The 14,881-nt window shown below is 45.0% G+C and overlaps 1 protein-coding gene across 3 annotated transcripts in view; it reads left to right on the top strand.

The window, feature by feature from the left end:
* NCOA5 (nuclear receptor coactivator 5) overlaps window positions 1-14,518 on the top strand; it is a 30,986-nt gene extending 16,468 nt beyond the window's left edge. For 2 of the 3 annotated variants that reach the window (XM_035006445.1, XM_035006444.1), the window contains 6 exons: window positions 4,829-5,155; window positions 6,540-6,676; window positions 7,872-7,998; window positions 10,263-10,462; window positions 11,791-12,111; window positions 12,570-14,518. In XM_035006445.1, the coding sequence (XP_034862336.1) occupies window positions 4,950-5,155; window positions 6,540-6,676; window positions 7,872-7,998; window positions 10,263-10,462; window positions 11,791-12,111; window positions 12,570-13,159 (1,581 nt within the window). In that variant the 5' untranslated portion in view covers window positions 4,829-4,949 and the 3' untranslated portion in view covers window positions 13,160-14,518. Of the gene's footprint in view, window positions 1-4,828; window positions 5,156-6,539; window positions 6,677-7,871; window positions 7,999-10,262; window positions 10,463-11,790; window positions 12,135-12,569 lie in introns of all 3 variants that reach the window. The other variant, XM_035006446.1, reaches the window with a different exon arrangement.
* The last annotated feature ends 363 nt before the right edge of the window (window positions 14,519-14,881 follow it).

Genomic DNA, 14,881 nt, shown 5'->3' with positions numbered 1-14,881 from the left:
CAGAAATATCCTAGCTGTAGCCAAGTTTCTTATGTGGCTCAAGATGACTTCTATCTACGGTGCTAATTCCTTTGATAACCACTTGCTCCTTGGGTATGAGACAGCGCTAGCTCTAGGTGGGCCTCGCAAGTTAAGATTCCAGGCTGTGATTACCTCTGCACTAACACTTGAAGAACAGCCATCGGTTCTCAGGAAGTGCCACCTCTACCAACAGAAAAGTCATATCTGTGCTTGAGAAAATCATCATCGTGCTTCCTAGGGAGAAGCATGGACATGGATCTGTGAGGTGTGATACCTCATTGCACTCCATATCCTACCAGCACCTAATGGCAAAATTCTGCACAAGTCTGTTGTCTCTCTTTCTCACGGTAACATGGAGCCATCGTGGTGGGGAATCAACATCACACAGCAGCCAGCCATTTTAGATAATATTTGTGGACAGTATCTGTGACAGAACAGAAGTACCAACAACTACTAAAGATTTTTTTTTCAGGAGCAGGGGAAAAAAAGAAAAGCTGGCCCTCCCAAGGAAAATATTCCAATGAACAGAAAGGAGATGCTGACAAAAAAGGACAGAGGCCTTCCTCCCTGACATTCTGTAAAGCCAAGGCCAAAGAACACCATCCTGGGCTTGAGGTTTCATTCTCTGGAGGAAGAGAAGCTCGAAGTCCATCACAGACTTCCAAGATGATCATCTGTCAGTTCTTACTCTGTAGGCTCTCAAATGCCTAGTGCTCTGCACACCTCTTTAGTCCCCGGAAGAGAAGCTGTTCTACCAGAAGCACATCACTTACCATCTGAGCTATGGCTTTTCCCTTCACCCACCCTTCTCTTACCTCTCAAATGTTTCTAATGATATGACTATATTTCTCTCAAGGCAAAAAACATTTGGCTTTTTTCCCCAGTTGAATAGATGAGAAATTTATAACAATTTTAGTAGTGTTTGTCATCTGCCTTCAGTTTGTGGACTCCAGTGCTGAAATTTATTTAACTGGTTCAGTTTAAAAGGTTCAGTTTCTTTTTAGCCTCTGGTGACGTGGTACCTGAGGGTACACTGCATTTGGTCCCCAGTAAAACACCTCTGGTGCCATGGGATGAGATTGTGAACCCTGTTATGCTCCAGAAACTTGGTTTTAACCCACTTGTTACCTAAGGTCAAGCATCTCATTCAGAGGCTTCCTCCTTGCGCACTCTGACTTCCTGTACCCTGTACCTCCCTTTTGTTAGCTGGTTCTTGTTTTGAGAAAGATGTTGGGGCCATCAGCAGGAGCCCTTTTGTTCTGGGGAGATCTTTGTTAGGGTCCTAAATTTACCCTAAAAGGTTTTTTGTTTTTGTCTCTAGAAGAACAGCTTCTGCCATACTGCTCATCTTTTGGAGAAAGGAGAAAAGCTTTGCCCTTTCATATTATTATCTTCTCTGTTCCTACTTCCACTATTTGTTTGGTTCTTTCCACCTTGTGAATATCATCTTTTCTACATTTTACCCAGAAGGCAATTGAGGGAATTAGTAGTTTTGTTGCATAAGGACTTTAGATTTATTGAGGGAAAGGGAGTGCTTGCCTTCTCACACTGGAAGCATGAACCTAGACTTTGGGATTCTGGGGTTATGGTCAGCCTCCAGGGATGGACTCTGACAGGTAAGTAAGGTATTTCAGTGGATTCAAAAGAATGAGAACAATATGGCATTTTTAATTATCCTAAGGCTGTGAATAATGTGCTGTGACTCGGTGTTCTTAGCCATATCCCTGCCCCTCATTTCCACAACCCAAAGGCTTTGTGTGTGGTCTGTGGTTTATCAGGCTCATGGTATCTCTTATCCCTGATTGCCAAGAACACTTGAAATCTGATTCTACCTCTAATGACTACTTCTAACTGCCCCCCAAGGCAGGATTATCTGCTAATCATTAATCCAAAAATACTTAACAGTTGTCTCTTCCCAAAGGATCCTGAGTGTTTTCCCACATTATATACTCTATCAGATGTTACACATGTGAGGAAGATTATATGACATAATAAGAAACAAAGTAAGAATCTTGGTTAATCTGCACTTTAATAGGAAAAATGTTTAGCGCCTCCTCATTTAAACTCCCTGGTCTCCCATGTTTGCTCCCACAAATCAAGAGTACTTGTGAGCCTTAAAATGTATGACAAGGACTTTTCATAGATGCAGAATTGACATTTAAGTTATTTTTGCTGTGCTCATGTGAATGAAGTAAAATTGAGGCTTGTTACCAGGCTTGATGGCATCGTGATGGCTGCCTAATATGTTTAATCACGGTAGATGACAAAAGTTTAAACAAAACATGACTCCTGCTCATAAGAGGCTTACAGTTGAGTTGAATAATTAGATTCATTAAACATTTACTGAACTCCATGCTGTTGTCCTAGGGATCCAGAGATTTCAGGAGAGCTTACTCTTCAGTAGAGAAGCGATGTAAACAGATAAAATTACAGAACCGTGTGATAAGTGCAGTGATAGAAATACATACAACATAAGTCGTGGAGCATCTGCTGCATGCCAGACATTATAAACCTACATAGTGGGTTTATGGTGGAGAGTCAAACTGACAATCCTTGTCCTCATGGACTCACAGTTTAGTAGAGCAGACAGATGTTACACAAGTAAATAGATATGTCACATTGTGATAAATGACAAAAACAGTGCTATGAGAAAATGTGGCCAGGATTTAAGGGCAGAAAATAAACTTTCAGACTATGAGAATCAGGGGTAAGAGACACATATTATGCTGAGACATAGAGAATGAGTATGGATCTGTTCTTGCTGCTCAAGTAGAGGCATCAGGAAAAACCTTGGCTAGTTACAGCTGAAAGGCCAGTGTGGCAAGATAGTGGTGAACTCCGGAGGGGAGTGGGTAAGGTTGGAGAAGATAGCCAAGACCACGCAGCACCTGACTAACCTTACTGGAGATTTTGGATTGAATTCCGAATACTGTGGGAAACCAGTGAAAGGTTTTTACATATTTGAAAAATCACTCTAGAATAATATGGAGAAAGATTAGAAAAGAGGCAAGAGCAGAAATGGGGAAGTCTTTCCCCACGGTAGAAGTCTCTTGCTCAGGTTTTAGGGAAAGGTCATTGTGGGTTGGCCTTCCGCAGTACTAACGGAAATAAACATGGACAGAATTGATACTAGTTTCAGAGAAAGAATAGAATTTGGAAATGTGATTGGAAGAGCGGATGGGGCTTTGGAAAAGATGACATTCAGTTTCCTGGCTTGAGTAACTGAGTAGGTAGGTGTGCCATTTATTGAGATGGAAAGGACTGGAGGAGGAGCATATTTGTTGGGGAAGTTCAAGAGTTCAGGGCAGATTTTATGGAGGTGGTAATCCTTAAAGTAGGTCAAACAAGAAACTGTTGTGAAAAGGTAAATATCAGATAGAGAAGAGTAATAGAAATAGTAAGTGTTCTAAGAGTTGAGCAGCAGGAAAGATCAACAGTTATTAGGGAGATTAGACTTCTCTAATCTTGGAAGATTTGGGACATGAACTTTCCTGTGAGGATTGGGTGATACTTGTTAGTGCAGGAAAAACATTCCAGGTTGAAAAACCATGTGAACAGAAATCCTGAAGCAGATAGCATTGTGTGAGTTAAGTCATAAGAACAGAACGGACTAGGTTGAATCAGGAAATGGGGGAGCAATAACAGTTGGGAAGGGTCCAGATTTGTTAGGGAGGGGTACCTAGAAGTGTGATTGTCAAGCTGCAGTTGGTAACAGGTGGAAATTTGAATGGTTAATCTGATGTTTATGTGTTGAATGAATTGAAATCTGGAAGATTGGTTTTGGTTTGGTTTGGTTTGTTTTTTTTGGTTTTGGTTTGGAAACTTGTTGATACCAAGCAAAAGGGTTTGGATTAAACTTTGAATCCAGTAGGAATGAAAAAGAAAAGTGAACAGGATTCAAGTGACTTAATGGGGAAAGGAAAGGAAGAATTGTTAACTTTCAAGAACTTAAACCTTGGTAGCTAGGAAGATGATTTTTGGCAGAAGTGAAAAAGTCGGGAATGGGATAAAGAAGTGGGTTGAATAACAAGTTTAAAGAGTGGGGTGGAATGTCTCATGAAAAATATTGTATGAGAGCAGCCCAAACTTATCTGTGACTTCAAACACTGTTCAAAAAAAAAAGGAACCTGGTTCTGCCTTGAACTCAGATTGAGAGAGACCACTACTCAATAACTATGTTGAGAAGACAGAGAAGCTGAGTGTTCTTATACTTTACTGTGTGTGTCATATTGTACTTTTTCTTTTTTTCCCTTAATTTGATTATCCTGCTCAATATTTTAAGTGAGGTTTTCTGTACTTCAGGAACAACTACTTGGACCATTGTTACTTTGTATGAGATTGTGCATTTGCTCCTTTTTTATTTCATGAGTCTTGCCCCTTACTATGTCCCTCCAACTTTCCCCCCTTTTAAAATCTCTTTCAAACATGTCTGGTGGGAAAAAAACAGGTTCTAGGGGAAAGATGCTTCCACTTTGAAAACCTGTGGAGATTAAGATGATAGCGTGGCATGTGTAAAGAATACCGAATTACTCCCTGACAAATACTGTGACCCCAGTCAAAATCTTTGGCTTTGGGTCATACATTCTTCTTTTGATGTCCTAATCTTTTGGGATCTTGAAGCCTACTAGTCTTTATTTGCTGACCAGATGGGTGACTCTCTTTAAAATTTTAGTCATGTTCTCACTGTTTGGCTGCCGTGTTTTAGAGAAAAATGCTTGGAGAGGGTGGGGACTTCCTCCAATAAAGAGCTGAAGGGTTGGCTACCTTCAATTTCTTTGTCTTAGCTCCTCCTTGCTACCTCCCACAGAGATCCATATGGCTTTGGAGACGGTCGAGATACAAGACGTGATAGATCCCCAATCCGAGGAAGTCCAAGGAGAGAGCCCAGGGATGGCAGAAATGGCCGTGATGCCCGTGATAGCAGAGCCATGCGAGACCCCCGAGACTTGCGGGACCACAGAGATAGCAGAGACATTCGGGATCACAGAGACAGCAGAAGTATGCGTGATGCTCGGGACATGAGAGACCTTAGAGACTTTCGTGATCTAAGAGACTCTAGGGATTTTCGAGATCACCGGGACCCCATGTACGACAGATACAGAGATATGAGAGACTCCCGAGAGCCCATGTACAGGTACATATACAGCCATTTGCTTGGATTTTGTTTTGTTGTTTTTAATAACAGTCTTTTATGGGTATTCTGCTGAACTAATTGAAAGCTCTGTAAGGGCAGTGACTTTATCAGCCTTATATTTCCAATGTCTAGCAAGTGGCAGATGTGCTACTCAATAAATATTTGCTGAATGTGTGAATGTTTGATGAATTATGCTTAGCGAATGAATCTGGATCTTTCCATGTGACCTGTGAAAGGCAGCATTGTGCAAATGGAAAAAAAAAAAGATGGAGCTCAAATTGTTTTGGCAGTGCAGAAACACAGGGAAAATGTACACGTGGCTAGTAGGTCTGGGGAAAAAACACTCGGCATCATTAGTCAAAAGGGAAATGCAAATCAAAGCCACAACAGGCTACCCCTTTATACCTACTAGGTTGGCTATATCATTTATTAAGGAAAACAACAAAAGAAAGTAATATTGGCAAGGTGTGGAGAGATAGAACCCTCATGCATTGTTGGCGGGCATATAAAATAGTGTGGCTGCTGTGGAGAATGGTTGGAAGGAGGTTCCTCAAAACATTAAATACAGCAGAATTACTCGGACCCATCAATTCCACTCCTGGGTACATACCCAAGAGAACTGAAAAGAAGGACTCAGAAACTTGTATGTAGCATAGCAGCACTCTCCGCAGTAGCTGAAAGGTGGACAAAACCCAAATGTCCATCAAAAGATGAATGAATAAAAAAAGTGATATATCCATACAGTGAACTATTATTCAGCCATAAAATGGAAAGTAATACACCTGCTACAACAAGGATGGACTTTGAAAACATAATGCTAAATGAAATAATCCAGATGATACAAAAGAACAAATACTGTATGATTCCACTGACAAGAATAGAGAAGGCAAATTCTTAGGAGACAGAAAATAGATTAGCGGTTACAGGGATGGGAAGTGAAGAGTTCCTGCTTAATGGATACAGAGTTTCTGTTCTGGGTGTTCTCAAGGTGATGAGAAATGTATCTGTGTATTTATATGAAACATATATATGGATGTGTATATGTATTTTAAAGCATAGTTTTTAAAAAACACAGGCAAGGGGGATGGGGAAGCATCAAAATTAATATCAGTAGTTACTATCAATTATTTTGCATTTACTTTAAGCCAGGGACATTCTGAGAGCTTTCTGTACATCCTCCCAGTCATTTTGCAAAGTAGGTTAACATAGTCTTGGCCACAGAGCAATAAGCGGTGAATCTCAGACCCACACCTCGTTTGTCTAATCCCAAAGTCCTGCCTTACTGTGCTGCTTCCTCACAGGAGTGGGTGTTGAAAATGCTCTATATCTGAGTTTTGCAGCATAGGTGACTTTTAACTTTGTGCAAATTTCTTCCACTTTTCAGGAGAGAAAGCTCTTATGACCGATACCTGCGAATGGATGACTATTGCAGGAGGAAGGACGATGCTTATTTTGACCGCTATAGAGATAGCTTTGATGGACGAGGCCCTCCAGGCCCAGAAAGTCAGTCTCGTGCAAAAGGTAAAGCAGCAGTTTATTACTGTTACTGGTGAAGCACTCGACAAATGAAAGAGGAAACGAATAACCAACTAGAAGGGGACTAATGTCTTGGTGAAGTAATCCACAAAAAGAAGAAATACAAATATCCTGCTAATATGTAGGGAACATTCAGCTTCAAAATAATTTATAAAATGCAAATTAGTACCATCATCCGGTTTAGTCATGTAACAAGAAGAAGTGAATATGAGATTCCAGCAGTAAGAAATGAACAAAAAGTTGGAGCTAAAGAGGGTTAAGTGCTTGCTTTTTGCCAATTAACAAAATAACTACAACTGTTTGCACTGTCTGTGCATCATGTGGGTTTTTTTGTTTTATATGTAATTCTTACCTAACAGCATCTCTTATTTAGGTAAAGACAAATATGTTTTTTCAAAGCCTCATTTTTCTCAATACATCTTTAAAGATTTTTGAATTATTTCATAGTTGAATTAACCTTATTTTTAATCTGTAATAAAACTTCACTGCATGATTTTTTTTTCCAGAACAAATTACAAATACCTGTCAATAAGGGTCTTAAATAGTGGTCGCCAAAATGCAAATAAGAATAACAACAGAATACCACCTTTTTTTTTTTTAAGATTTTTATTTATTTATTTGACAGAGAGAGAGGGAGAGAGCACAAGCAGGCAGAGGGAGAGGGAGAAGCAGGCTCCCTGAGGAGCAGGGAGCACAATGCGGGGCTCAATCCCAGGACCCTGGGATCATGACCTGAGCCAAAGGCAGTCTCCCAACCAGCTGAGCCACCCAGGTGCCCCAGAATACCGTCTTTTACCATGTTGGCAGGAATTTTCAAAAATGACAATACCCAATGTTGACTAAGATGTGGAGAAATAGCACTCGGTGATCCACCCCTGTGAAGGGATAAGTTAGTAACAGCCTCTTTAGAGTAGCAGCCTTGGTGTAGTATGTATCAGATGACACATTAAAGTGACCACGCCCTCTAATCCAACTATTCCATTTCAGTGAATGTATAATAGTAAGAAACAATTGTACTGGCTATTTTTAGGAGATAGTCCAGAAGAGTAATTCAGAGAGAGAGTATGTGTATGTTATCACCTTGGCCTACAAGTAGTTTAGGATTCACAATAAGGCCTCTGACTTATTTTTATAGAAAGTCACAGTCCATATTTCAGTTTTCCTTGTTGGTGTCTTACAGAGCGTTTGAAACGTGAGGAACGGCGTAGAGAAGAACTTTATCGTCAATATTTTGAGGAAATCCAGAGACGTTTTGATGCCGAGAGGCCTGTTGATTGTTCTGTGATTGTGGTCAACAAGCAGACTAAGTAAGAATCCTTTGGGCTATTTCTCCTGAGTAAGGAGAAAGGTCAGAAGAGAAATTAAGACTTCCTTTGGCAGCTGTACCCACTGAATTTGGGCTGTGTACTGTAGCATTGCTCTCCTGTGTTTAGCTAGAGTTCTGTCAGTTGTAGCTTACAGAAAAGCCATTGCAAATTGGCTTAGGCCCCAAAGGGAAATTTTTAGTTTGCTTGGCTTGGAACTTTGGGTATGGCCACATCTGGTCAAACCATGTCATCAAGACTTGGTCTCTGTGTCACCTTCATGCTCAGACATGCTCAGACATGCTTGAAAAGGCAGAAGGGCACTCACCCTAGACATTTATCTTCTTCTTTTTTTTTTTTTAATTTATTTGACACAGAGAGACACAGCGAGAGAGGGAACACAAGCAGGGGAAGTGGGAGAGGGAGAAGCAGACTACCCGCCAAGCAGGGAGCCCGATGCGGGGCTTGATCCCAGGACCCTGGGATCATGACCTGAGCCAAAGGCAGGTGCTTAACTACTGAGCCACCCAAGCGCCCCTAGACATTTATCTTCTTAGCAGAAACTTCTTCCCCAGTGCTTCTACCTAAAGGCCTGGAACTGTTTCTCACTGGACTGACCTAGCTCACTTTCCCATCCTTGAACCAGCAGTGCTGGGATGCCTTGATGGATTAGGGCTAGGTTATGTACCCATTCCTAGAGCTAAAGGTGGAATTAGGCCTGTGGAATCATGTGGACTGAGTAGAAGGGTGCTTTCTCAAAGGAAAATTGAAGAGGGAATATATGTTGGTCATGCAAAGCGGTAGATGCTCCCTTCATGGAAAAACTCTGAATCCCCAGTGCTTTGAGAGGTGCATGTCTCTGCATTTGTCAGCCAAGCCTTCTTTGTGAAGGACCTTTGTGAAGGTCCATGATCTTGCAGAACTGTTAAGAGACCATTCTGGCCAATCCAAAGTTCACAGTACCTTTTTTTTTTAAGATTTTATTTATTTATTTGACAGAGAGAGACACAGCGAGAGAGGGAACACAAGCAGGCAGAGTAGGAGAGGGAGAAGCAGGCTCCCCGCTGAGCAAGGAGCCCGATGTGGGGCTCGATCCCAGGACCCTGGGATCATGACCTGAGCCGAAGGCAGATGCTTAACGACTGAGCCACCCAGGCGCCCCCACAGTACCTTTTCGCACGCCTCTTTTTCACATTCTTTCCTGAAGAGACTGAGCGGGGAGGCGGAAGGGAGCATAGCAGCTTGCAGGGTTTGGCACTAGCTATGTTCCCTTTCCCCAGGTGGTTAGTAAATAACTTCATGTGTTTTCCAGCAGTTTGGGGTTAAAGAACTAATTTCAGGGCAGAGACTAGGGAAATAGGTGTTGAAACACGAAGCAGCAGGCAGAGTTCCCAGGCTCTGGGCTGCCTTGTTTAGAGATAGATGCTGCTTTGACTGTAGATAGCTTTTTTTTTCTTGACACATAATAATAGCTGTCATTTTCTGAACACCTACTCTACCACCCCTTGCTAGGCGCTTTATTTAAATTATTTTTAATCTTCACACTCGTCATGTTACATGGATATTCATTCAGTTCAACTCTTATATGTGTGGCGAAGCTATAACGGTAAATAAGCACGCACACAGGGCCCCTTCCTCTTGTGGAGCTCACATCCCGGTCAGGCAGATGACAAAAATGGATGTATTGGTGATGAGCCCTAGGAGAAGAAATACATCAAGGATTTAATTTAGATGGGAGAGAAGGTCAAGGGAATGACATGAACCAAGCCATATTGTTCCTGTTTTATTGGTAAAGAAACAGGTCTGTAAGAGGTTAAGGAATTTGCTTAAATCTTCACAACTTTGTAAGTAAATGATAAGGCTGGGATCCAAACTTACCTCTGTAGCATTAAAGCCCATGGTTTTTTTCCATTATATTGGCAGCCACCCCAAAGACAGACACATCCCACAAGTCTTAGGCAGCAGGATGGTGTTTCAGGAAGGACCACTGGACTACAGGACCAAGAGGAGGACCTGGGTGCTAAGGACTGCGCTGTTGGCCACTTGCGTGTGGCCATTCTGAGCTAGTCATAACCATTCGGAACTAGATTAGTATAAGAGAAGGAATTGGTCTAGATTCTTGGAGCCTGAAGAGGGCACTAGGGAGACACTGGGTACGCTAACATTTGAACTCCCCTTAGGAGCCCACACTGCTGGCTGAAGTGCAGCCATGTACAGACTGGGAGTTGGTCAGCGAGTACTCACCTGGATCCTGTTTGTTTCTACAGAGATTATGCTGAATCTGTGGGGCGGAAGGTACGAGACCTAGGCATGGTAGTGGACTTGATCTTCCTCAACACAGAGGTGTCCCTGTCACAAGCCTTGGAGGATGTTAGCAGGGGTGGGTCTCCTTTTGCTATCGTCATCACCCAGCAACACCAGATTCACCGCTCCTGCACAGTCAACATCATGTTTGGAACCCCACAAGGTAGGAGGCCCAAGTGGGTCAGATTTCCAGGGGTAGTCACTAGTCCATGAATTCTTTCGTGTCTTACTCAGAAGAAGCAGGTTTGGAGCAAATGACTTGTAGGTCAGCTCACATGTGGCAGGGCCCTTTTATAAACACACTGGAGGAGACTTGCACGGTCACATTTTCCTCTGATACTCTTTCAGTGGATACAGTTCTGGGCCTGCTGTCTAGAAAACATATTTATTTAGCCCATAGGTAGAGACAGTGGGATGCTGGCAAATGTTTAACAACTCGTTCTGGGGAGGGGGCAGGAGGCGGTGTGGTTTACAGCATTTGCTGATCTCCATGGTGTAAATGCTCCCACCGTGTCCCGTTTCAAGCCACCGACATGAAGTCACTTCAGAAGAGAGGGGCACCATCGGCGCTCGCCCGTGAGAGCAGGTGCTGGCACATCTCTGGCGCACGCTGCACTGAGTGCAGTAGAATCCTTGCTTTCACCAGACTTCGTAATAAGGGACAGAGAACACAACAGGCGATGGGGATACTATCTGCGAGTGTGCTGGAGAAGTAGAAGGGGCAGGAGAGCAGGGAGGAGGCCCTGGAAGTCCTTGAAGCCCTTCCCTGAGGTCGCTTTCAGTACTTCGCACTCAGAATGCCCTGATGCCCTGGTCATTGCTCCTCCGGTGCGGACTTTTCCCTTTTCCCACCACACATGGAATCTCTTTGCCTGACAGGTTATACCCATAACCATAAAATACGTAAGGCTTTCCACTAAGTCATTTGGTCATTTGTCTCTCTGAGGAATAGTTCTCAAGATGTGTGAGGACATTTATGTAAAGTTGTAAGACTTCTCACCACCCTATAAGTCATGTTGCCCGTGGGTGAGGAGAGGAGGTTATGGTTACATTTGATCTTTATCCGTGACCTTTGAACTGATGAATTCAAAAACAGTAGGCCAGCTCTATCTTGAGCATCACAGTGGAGAGCCAGGCTTTACAGAAGGCCTTTTTTGGCCCCCTGCGGCCAGCCTCCCATGGTAATTCCCTATGTGGTCTTTTTGAATCTGTGGGAGACTGTCGTGTTTCTTTGATTTTTGCTACAAGTCTGTGATCTAGGAATTCCCCCAAAGAACCAGCTCTGTGAAAGGTATGTGTTCCCACCAAAGAAACCTATTCACTTATCTTCCCAGCTTTAATTTCCCTTCTCCCTGCTCCCCATCCCAAGGCTTTTTGTCACCAAAATGGTTTTCTTGCTGGTTTGAGGTTAGGAAAGGGCTGGTAGAGCCCAGCAGTTGGGCACTCAGGTGTGTTAGGGGAGAAAATGACTCCTATCATTCTCTCCTACAGAGCATCGCAACATGCCCCAGGCAGACGCCATGGTGCTGGTGGCCAGAAATTATGAGCGCTACAAGAATGAGTGTCGGGAGAAGGAACGTGAGGAGATTGCCAGACAGGCAGCCAAGATGGCCGATGAAGCCATCTTGCAAGAAAGGGAGCGTGGAGGCCCCGAGGAAGGAGTGCGCGGGGGGCACCCCCCGGCCATCCAGAGCCTCCTCAACCTACTGGCAGATAATAGGTACCTCACTGCCGAGGAGACTGACAAGATTATCAACTACCTGCGAGAGCGGAAGGAGCGCCTTATGAGGAGCAGCACCGACTCTCTGCCTGGTGAGCTACGTGGCAGGGCCGAGGTGAAGTTCTGACTCTGCATTTCTCTAACCCCCAGGCTCTGTTGGGAGGGTAGCAGGCCCAGGCTCTTTGGGGTGGGTAAGGGGAATGAGCCCATGCCCTGGGTTCTCCCACGGGCCGTCCTTGCTGATATAATGATAACTTAAGATTTGGGTACTGAATTCCAGTCCCTGTAGTGAACGTGGCGATGGGTGGACTAGGATTGCTGGCCACCTGCTAACCAAGATGGATGCCCTTTTGTCCTTAAGTCCACTGGGACACCTAAGCTGTTTCCTGGAGACAGCACATACCATGAAGTAGCCCCTTGGGGAAATTGATGTTATAGTCTGTGTATTATGTGATTGATGTGATCAGTGATTGTTGTTCTTCCCTGGCTGCTAAGCCGCCTGCCCACGGAGGGTACTTTCAACTGGATACCTCCTCCTTCTGTCTTTTAGGCCCGATTTCCCGCCAACCACTCGGGGCGACCTCGGGTGCCTCGCTGAAGACACAGCCAAGCTCCCAACCGCTCCAGAGCGGCCAAGTGCTCCCCTCTGCTACACCCAGTCCAGCTGCACCCCCCACCTCCCAGCAAGAGCTTCAGGCCAAAATCCTCAGCCTCTTCAATAGTGGCACGGTTGTGGCCAATAGCAGCTCTGCATCCCCCTCCGTCGTTGCCGGAAACACCCAGAACCAGAATTTTTCCACAGCAGCGAACAGCCAGCCTCAGCAAAGATCACAGGCCTCTGGCAATCAGCCTCCAAACATTTTGGGACAGGCGGGATCTGCTCGGAACATGGGCCCCAGGCCTGGGGCTCCTTCCCAAGGGCTCTTTGGCCAACCTTCCAGTCGCCTAGCACCTGCCAGCAACATGGCTAGCCAGAGGCCCGTGTCTTCCACGGGTATCAACTTTGACAATCCAAGTGTACAGAAGGCTCTGGACACCCTGATCCAGAGTGGCCCTGCTCTCTCCCACCTGGTTAGCCAAACCGCAGCACAGGTGGGGCGGCCCCAGGCCCCGATGGGATCTTACCAGAGGCATTACTGAGGCTCAGTCTCTCAACTACCCCTCCCCCCCGTCCCCTCATCCCCTGGCCTCCCACCAACTGCGTTCAAATAGAGTTATTTGGAGGATGTTCTCTGCGCCTCTCCAGCTCTACATCGAATGTTTCTACCACCTGCTCTCTCTCCTGCCCGAGGCTGTGTTGCTTACTCCTTCCAGAGTCAGAGTTTATACTGCATTTGGGGGTGTATCTTTTTTTGTTTTTGTTTTTTGTTTTGTAGAAAATAAATACATCTGGGGTCACTTGGGCAGTATAGGTGTCTGGGCTCAGTCTATATGTCATGGGTTTCTCTGGTCTCTGTCCGCTGGATTTGGGGTGGGGGGTGGGCAGGAGGAAGCCAAGCCCGATTGGCTGAGTTTGGAACAGCACTTTCATGTCAACCGCCACCGCCTTTGTTCATTTTGAATCTACCAAGGTTTCCCAGCTTCGCCCCGGCCGACCAGAGCTCAAGTTCCTGTCTGCAGCTCCTGCCTAGGGTTGCAGAGGACCAGTCTGGGCTTGGCCAGCACAGTGCCGTCGTCGTGCCCCCTCGCACGTGTACGGGGTCTGCTTGAGGATTCATAGATCAGCTGCTCTGGAGTTGGGAAGTGGCCATGGCAGCCACAGAAGCAGGCACTCTTCTGCATCATCCAGGGTTTTCTTTTTTCCTTTTTTTTTTCTTCATTTCATTGGAGGATCTCCAATGGGCTGAACAGCTCCAGTCACCAGCAGTTCAACAAGAACTGTGAAATCGGACCCTGACCACTCTTCCCCCACCGCCCCCTTAACATTTCTGTCAGCCTCTCCCTCTCTAGTGCTAGTTTCACGGAGGCTCTGAGAAGGCAGCTCTAGACTCCGGCAGGGAACACCCGTTTTTTTTCAGTGATTGTTTTGAGCTTTTGGCTCAGAAATCAGGTTCTTATTTTTCATCTGGATTCTTGTTCTGTTTTCTGAGCAGCAGGAGGTAGGGACCATTTTGATGTCAGACTTCTGGTAGCTGGACATGTCCTTGATACCGGTGGCTGTTCATAACTTTTGAGCCAGAGTGAAATTACGAGAGGGCGGACTTCTGGCTGCCGCTCTAAATAGAGTCCAGGGAAGCTGCCCTCTCCCCAGGGATGCGCTCATTAGAGCCCTGTGGAGCACAGTCGCAAGGGGCCCCTGGTGGGGACGAGGGAGAGCGGGGACATCAGCTGAGTCCCTGCCAGTGGCTGAGCAAGCGATTTCAAAAATTCAAGGTCCCCAGGTGGCAGCGTTTTGTGTTCTGACCTGTTTGTGTTATAGAGTGTTTTTTTTCCTCTTTGGAATTCTGTGTTGTTAATAAGATGAGATGATTACTTTTTAATTAAAATGAAAAAGTAAAACCTGTTGTTGTCTTTTTGGGGCATTCTGTCTGCAGGGGCATTCCCTCCCAAGGTCAGAAGGGGAGGGTCCCTGATGGAGCCCTGACTGCTTTCGGTCTGCCGGGAGGTCCGCCCCCTCTTGTTGTCCTCCTTTGGTCAGGCCTGAAGACCTTCTAAACCTAGGCTCTCCTCGTGCATCCCACCTACTTAGAAGCTTTAATAACAGTCCAGAGCTAAAGCCTACTGGCTAATGATGATGCTGTGTTAAACATCCTTGTTTGTGGTAGACTTTCAGTGTGGCAGCAGGCTTGTCCTCTTAACTCTAGGAAAGGAAAACAGGACCCTGAAGAGGCCATTGCTGGCCAGTGGAGTGGGGCACTCTCC

Source organism: Mirounga leonina, unplaced genomic scaffold (assembly GCF_011800145.1).
Source record: "Mirounga leonina isolate KUSES-001 unplaced genomic scaffold, KU_Mleo_1.0 Mir_150, whole genome shotgun sequence".
NCBI lineage: Eukaryota > Metazoa > Chordata > Mammalia > Carnivora > Phocidae > Mirounga > Mirounga leonina.
This window is presented reverse-complemented; position numbering and strand designations above follow the sequence as displayed.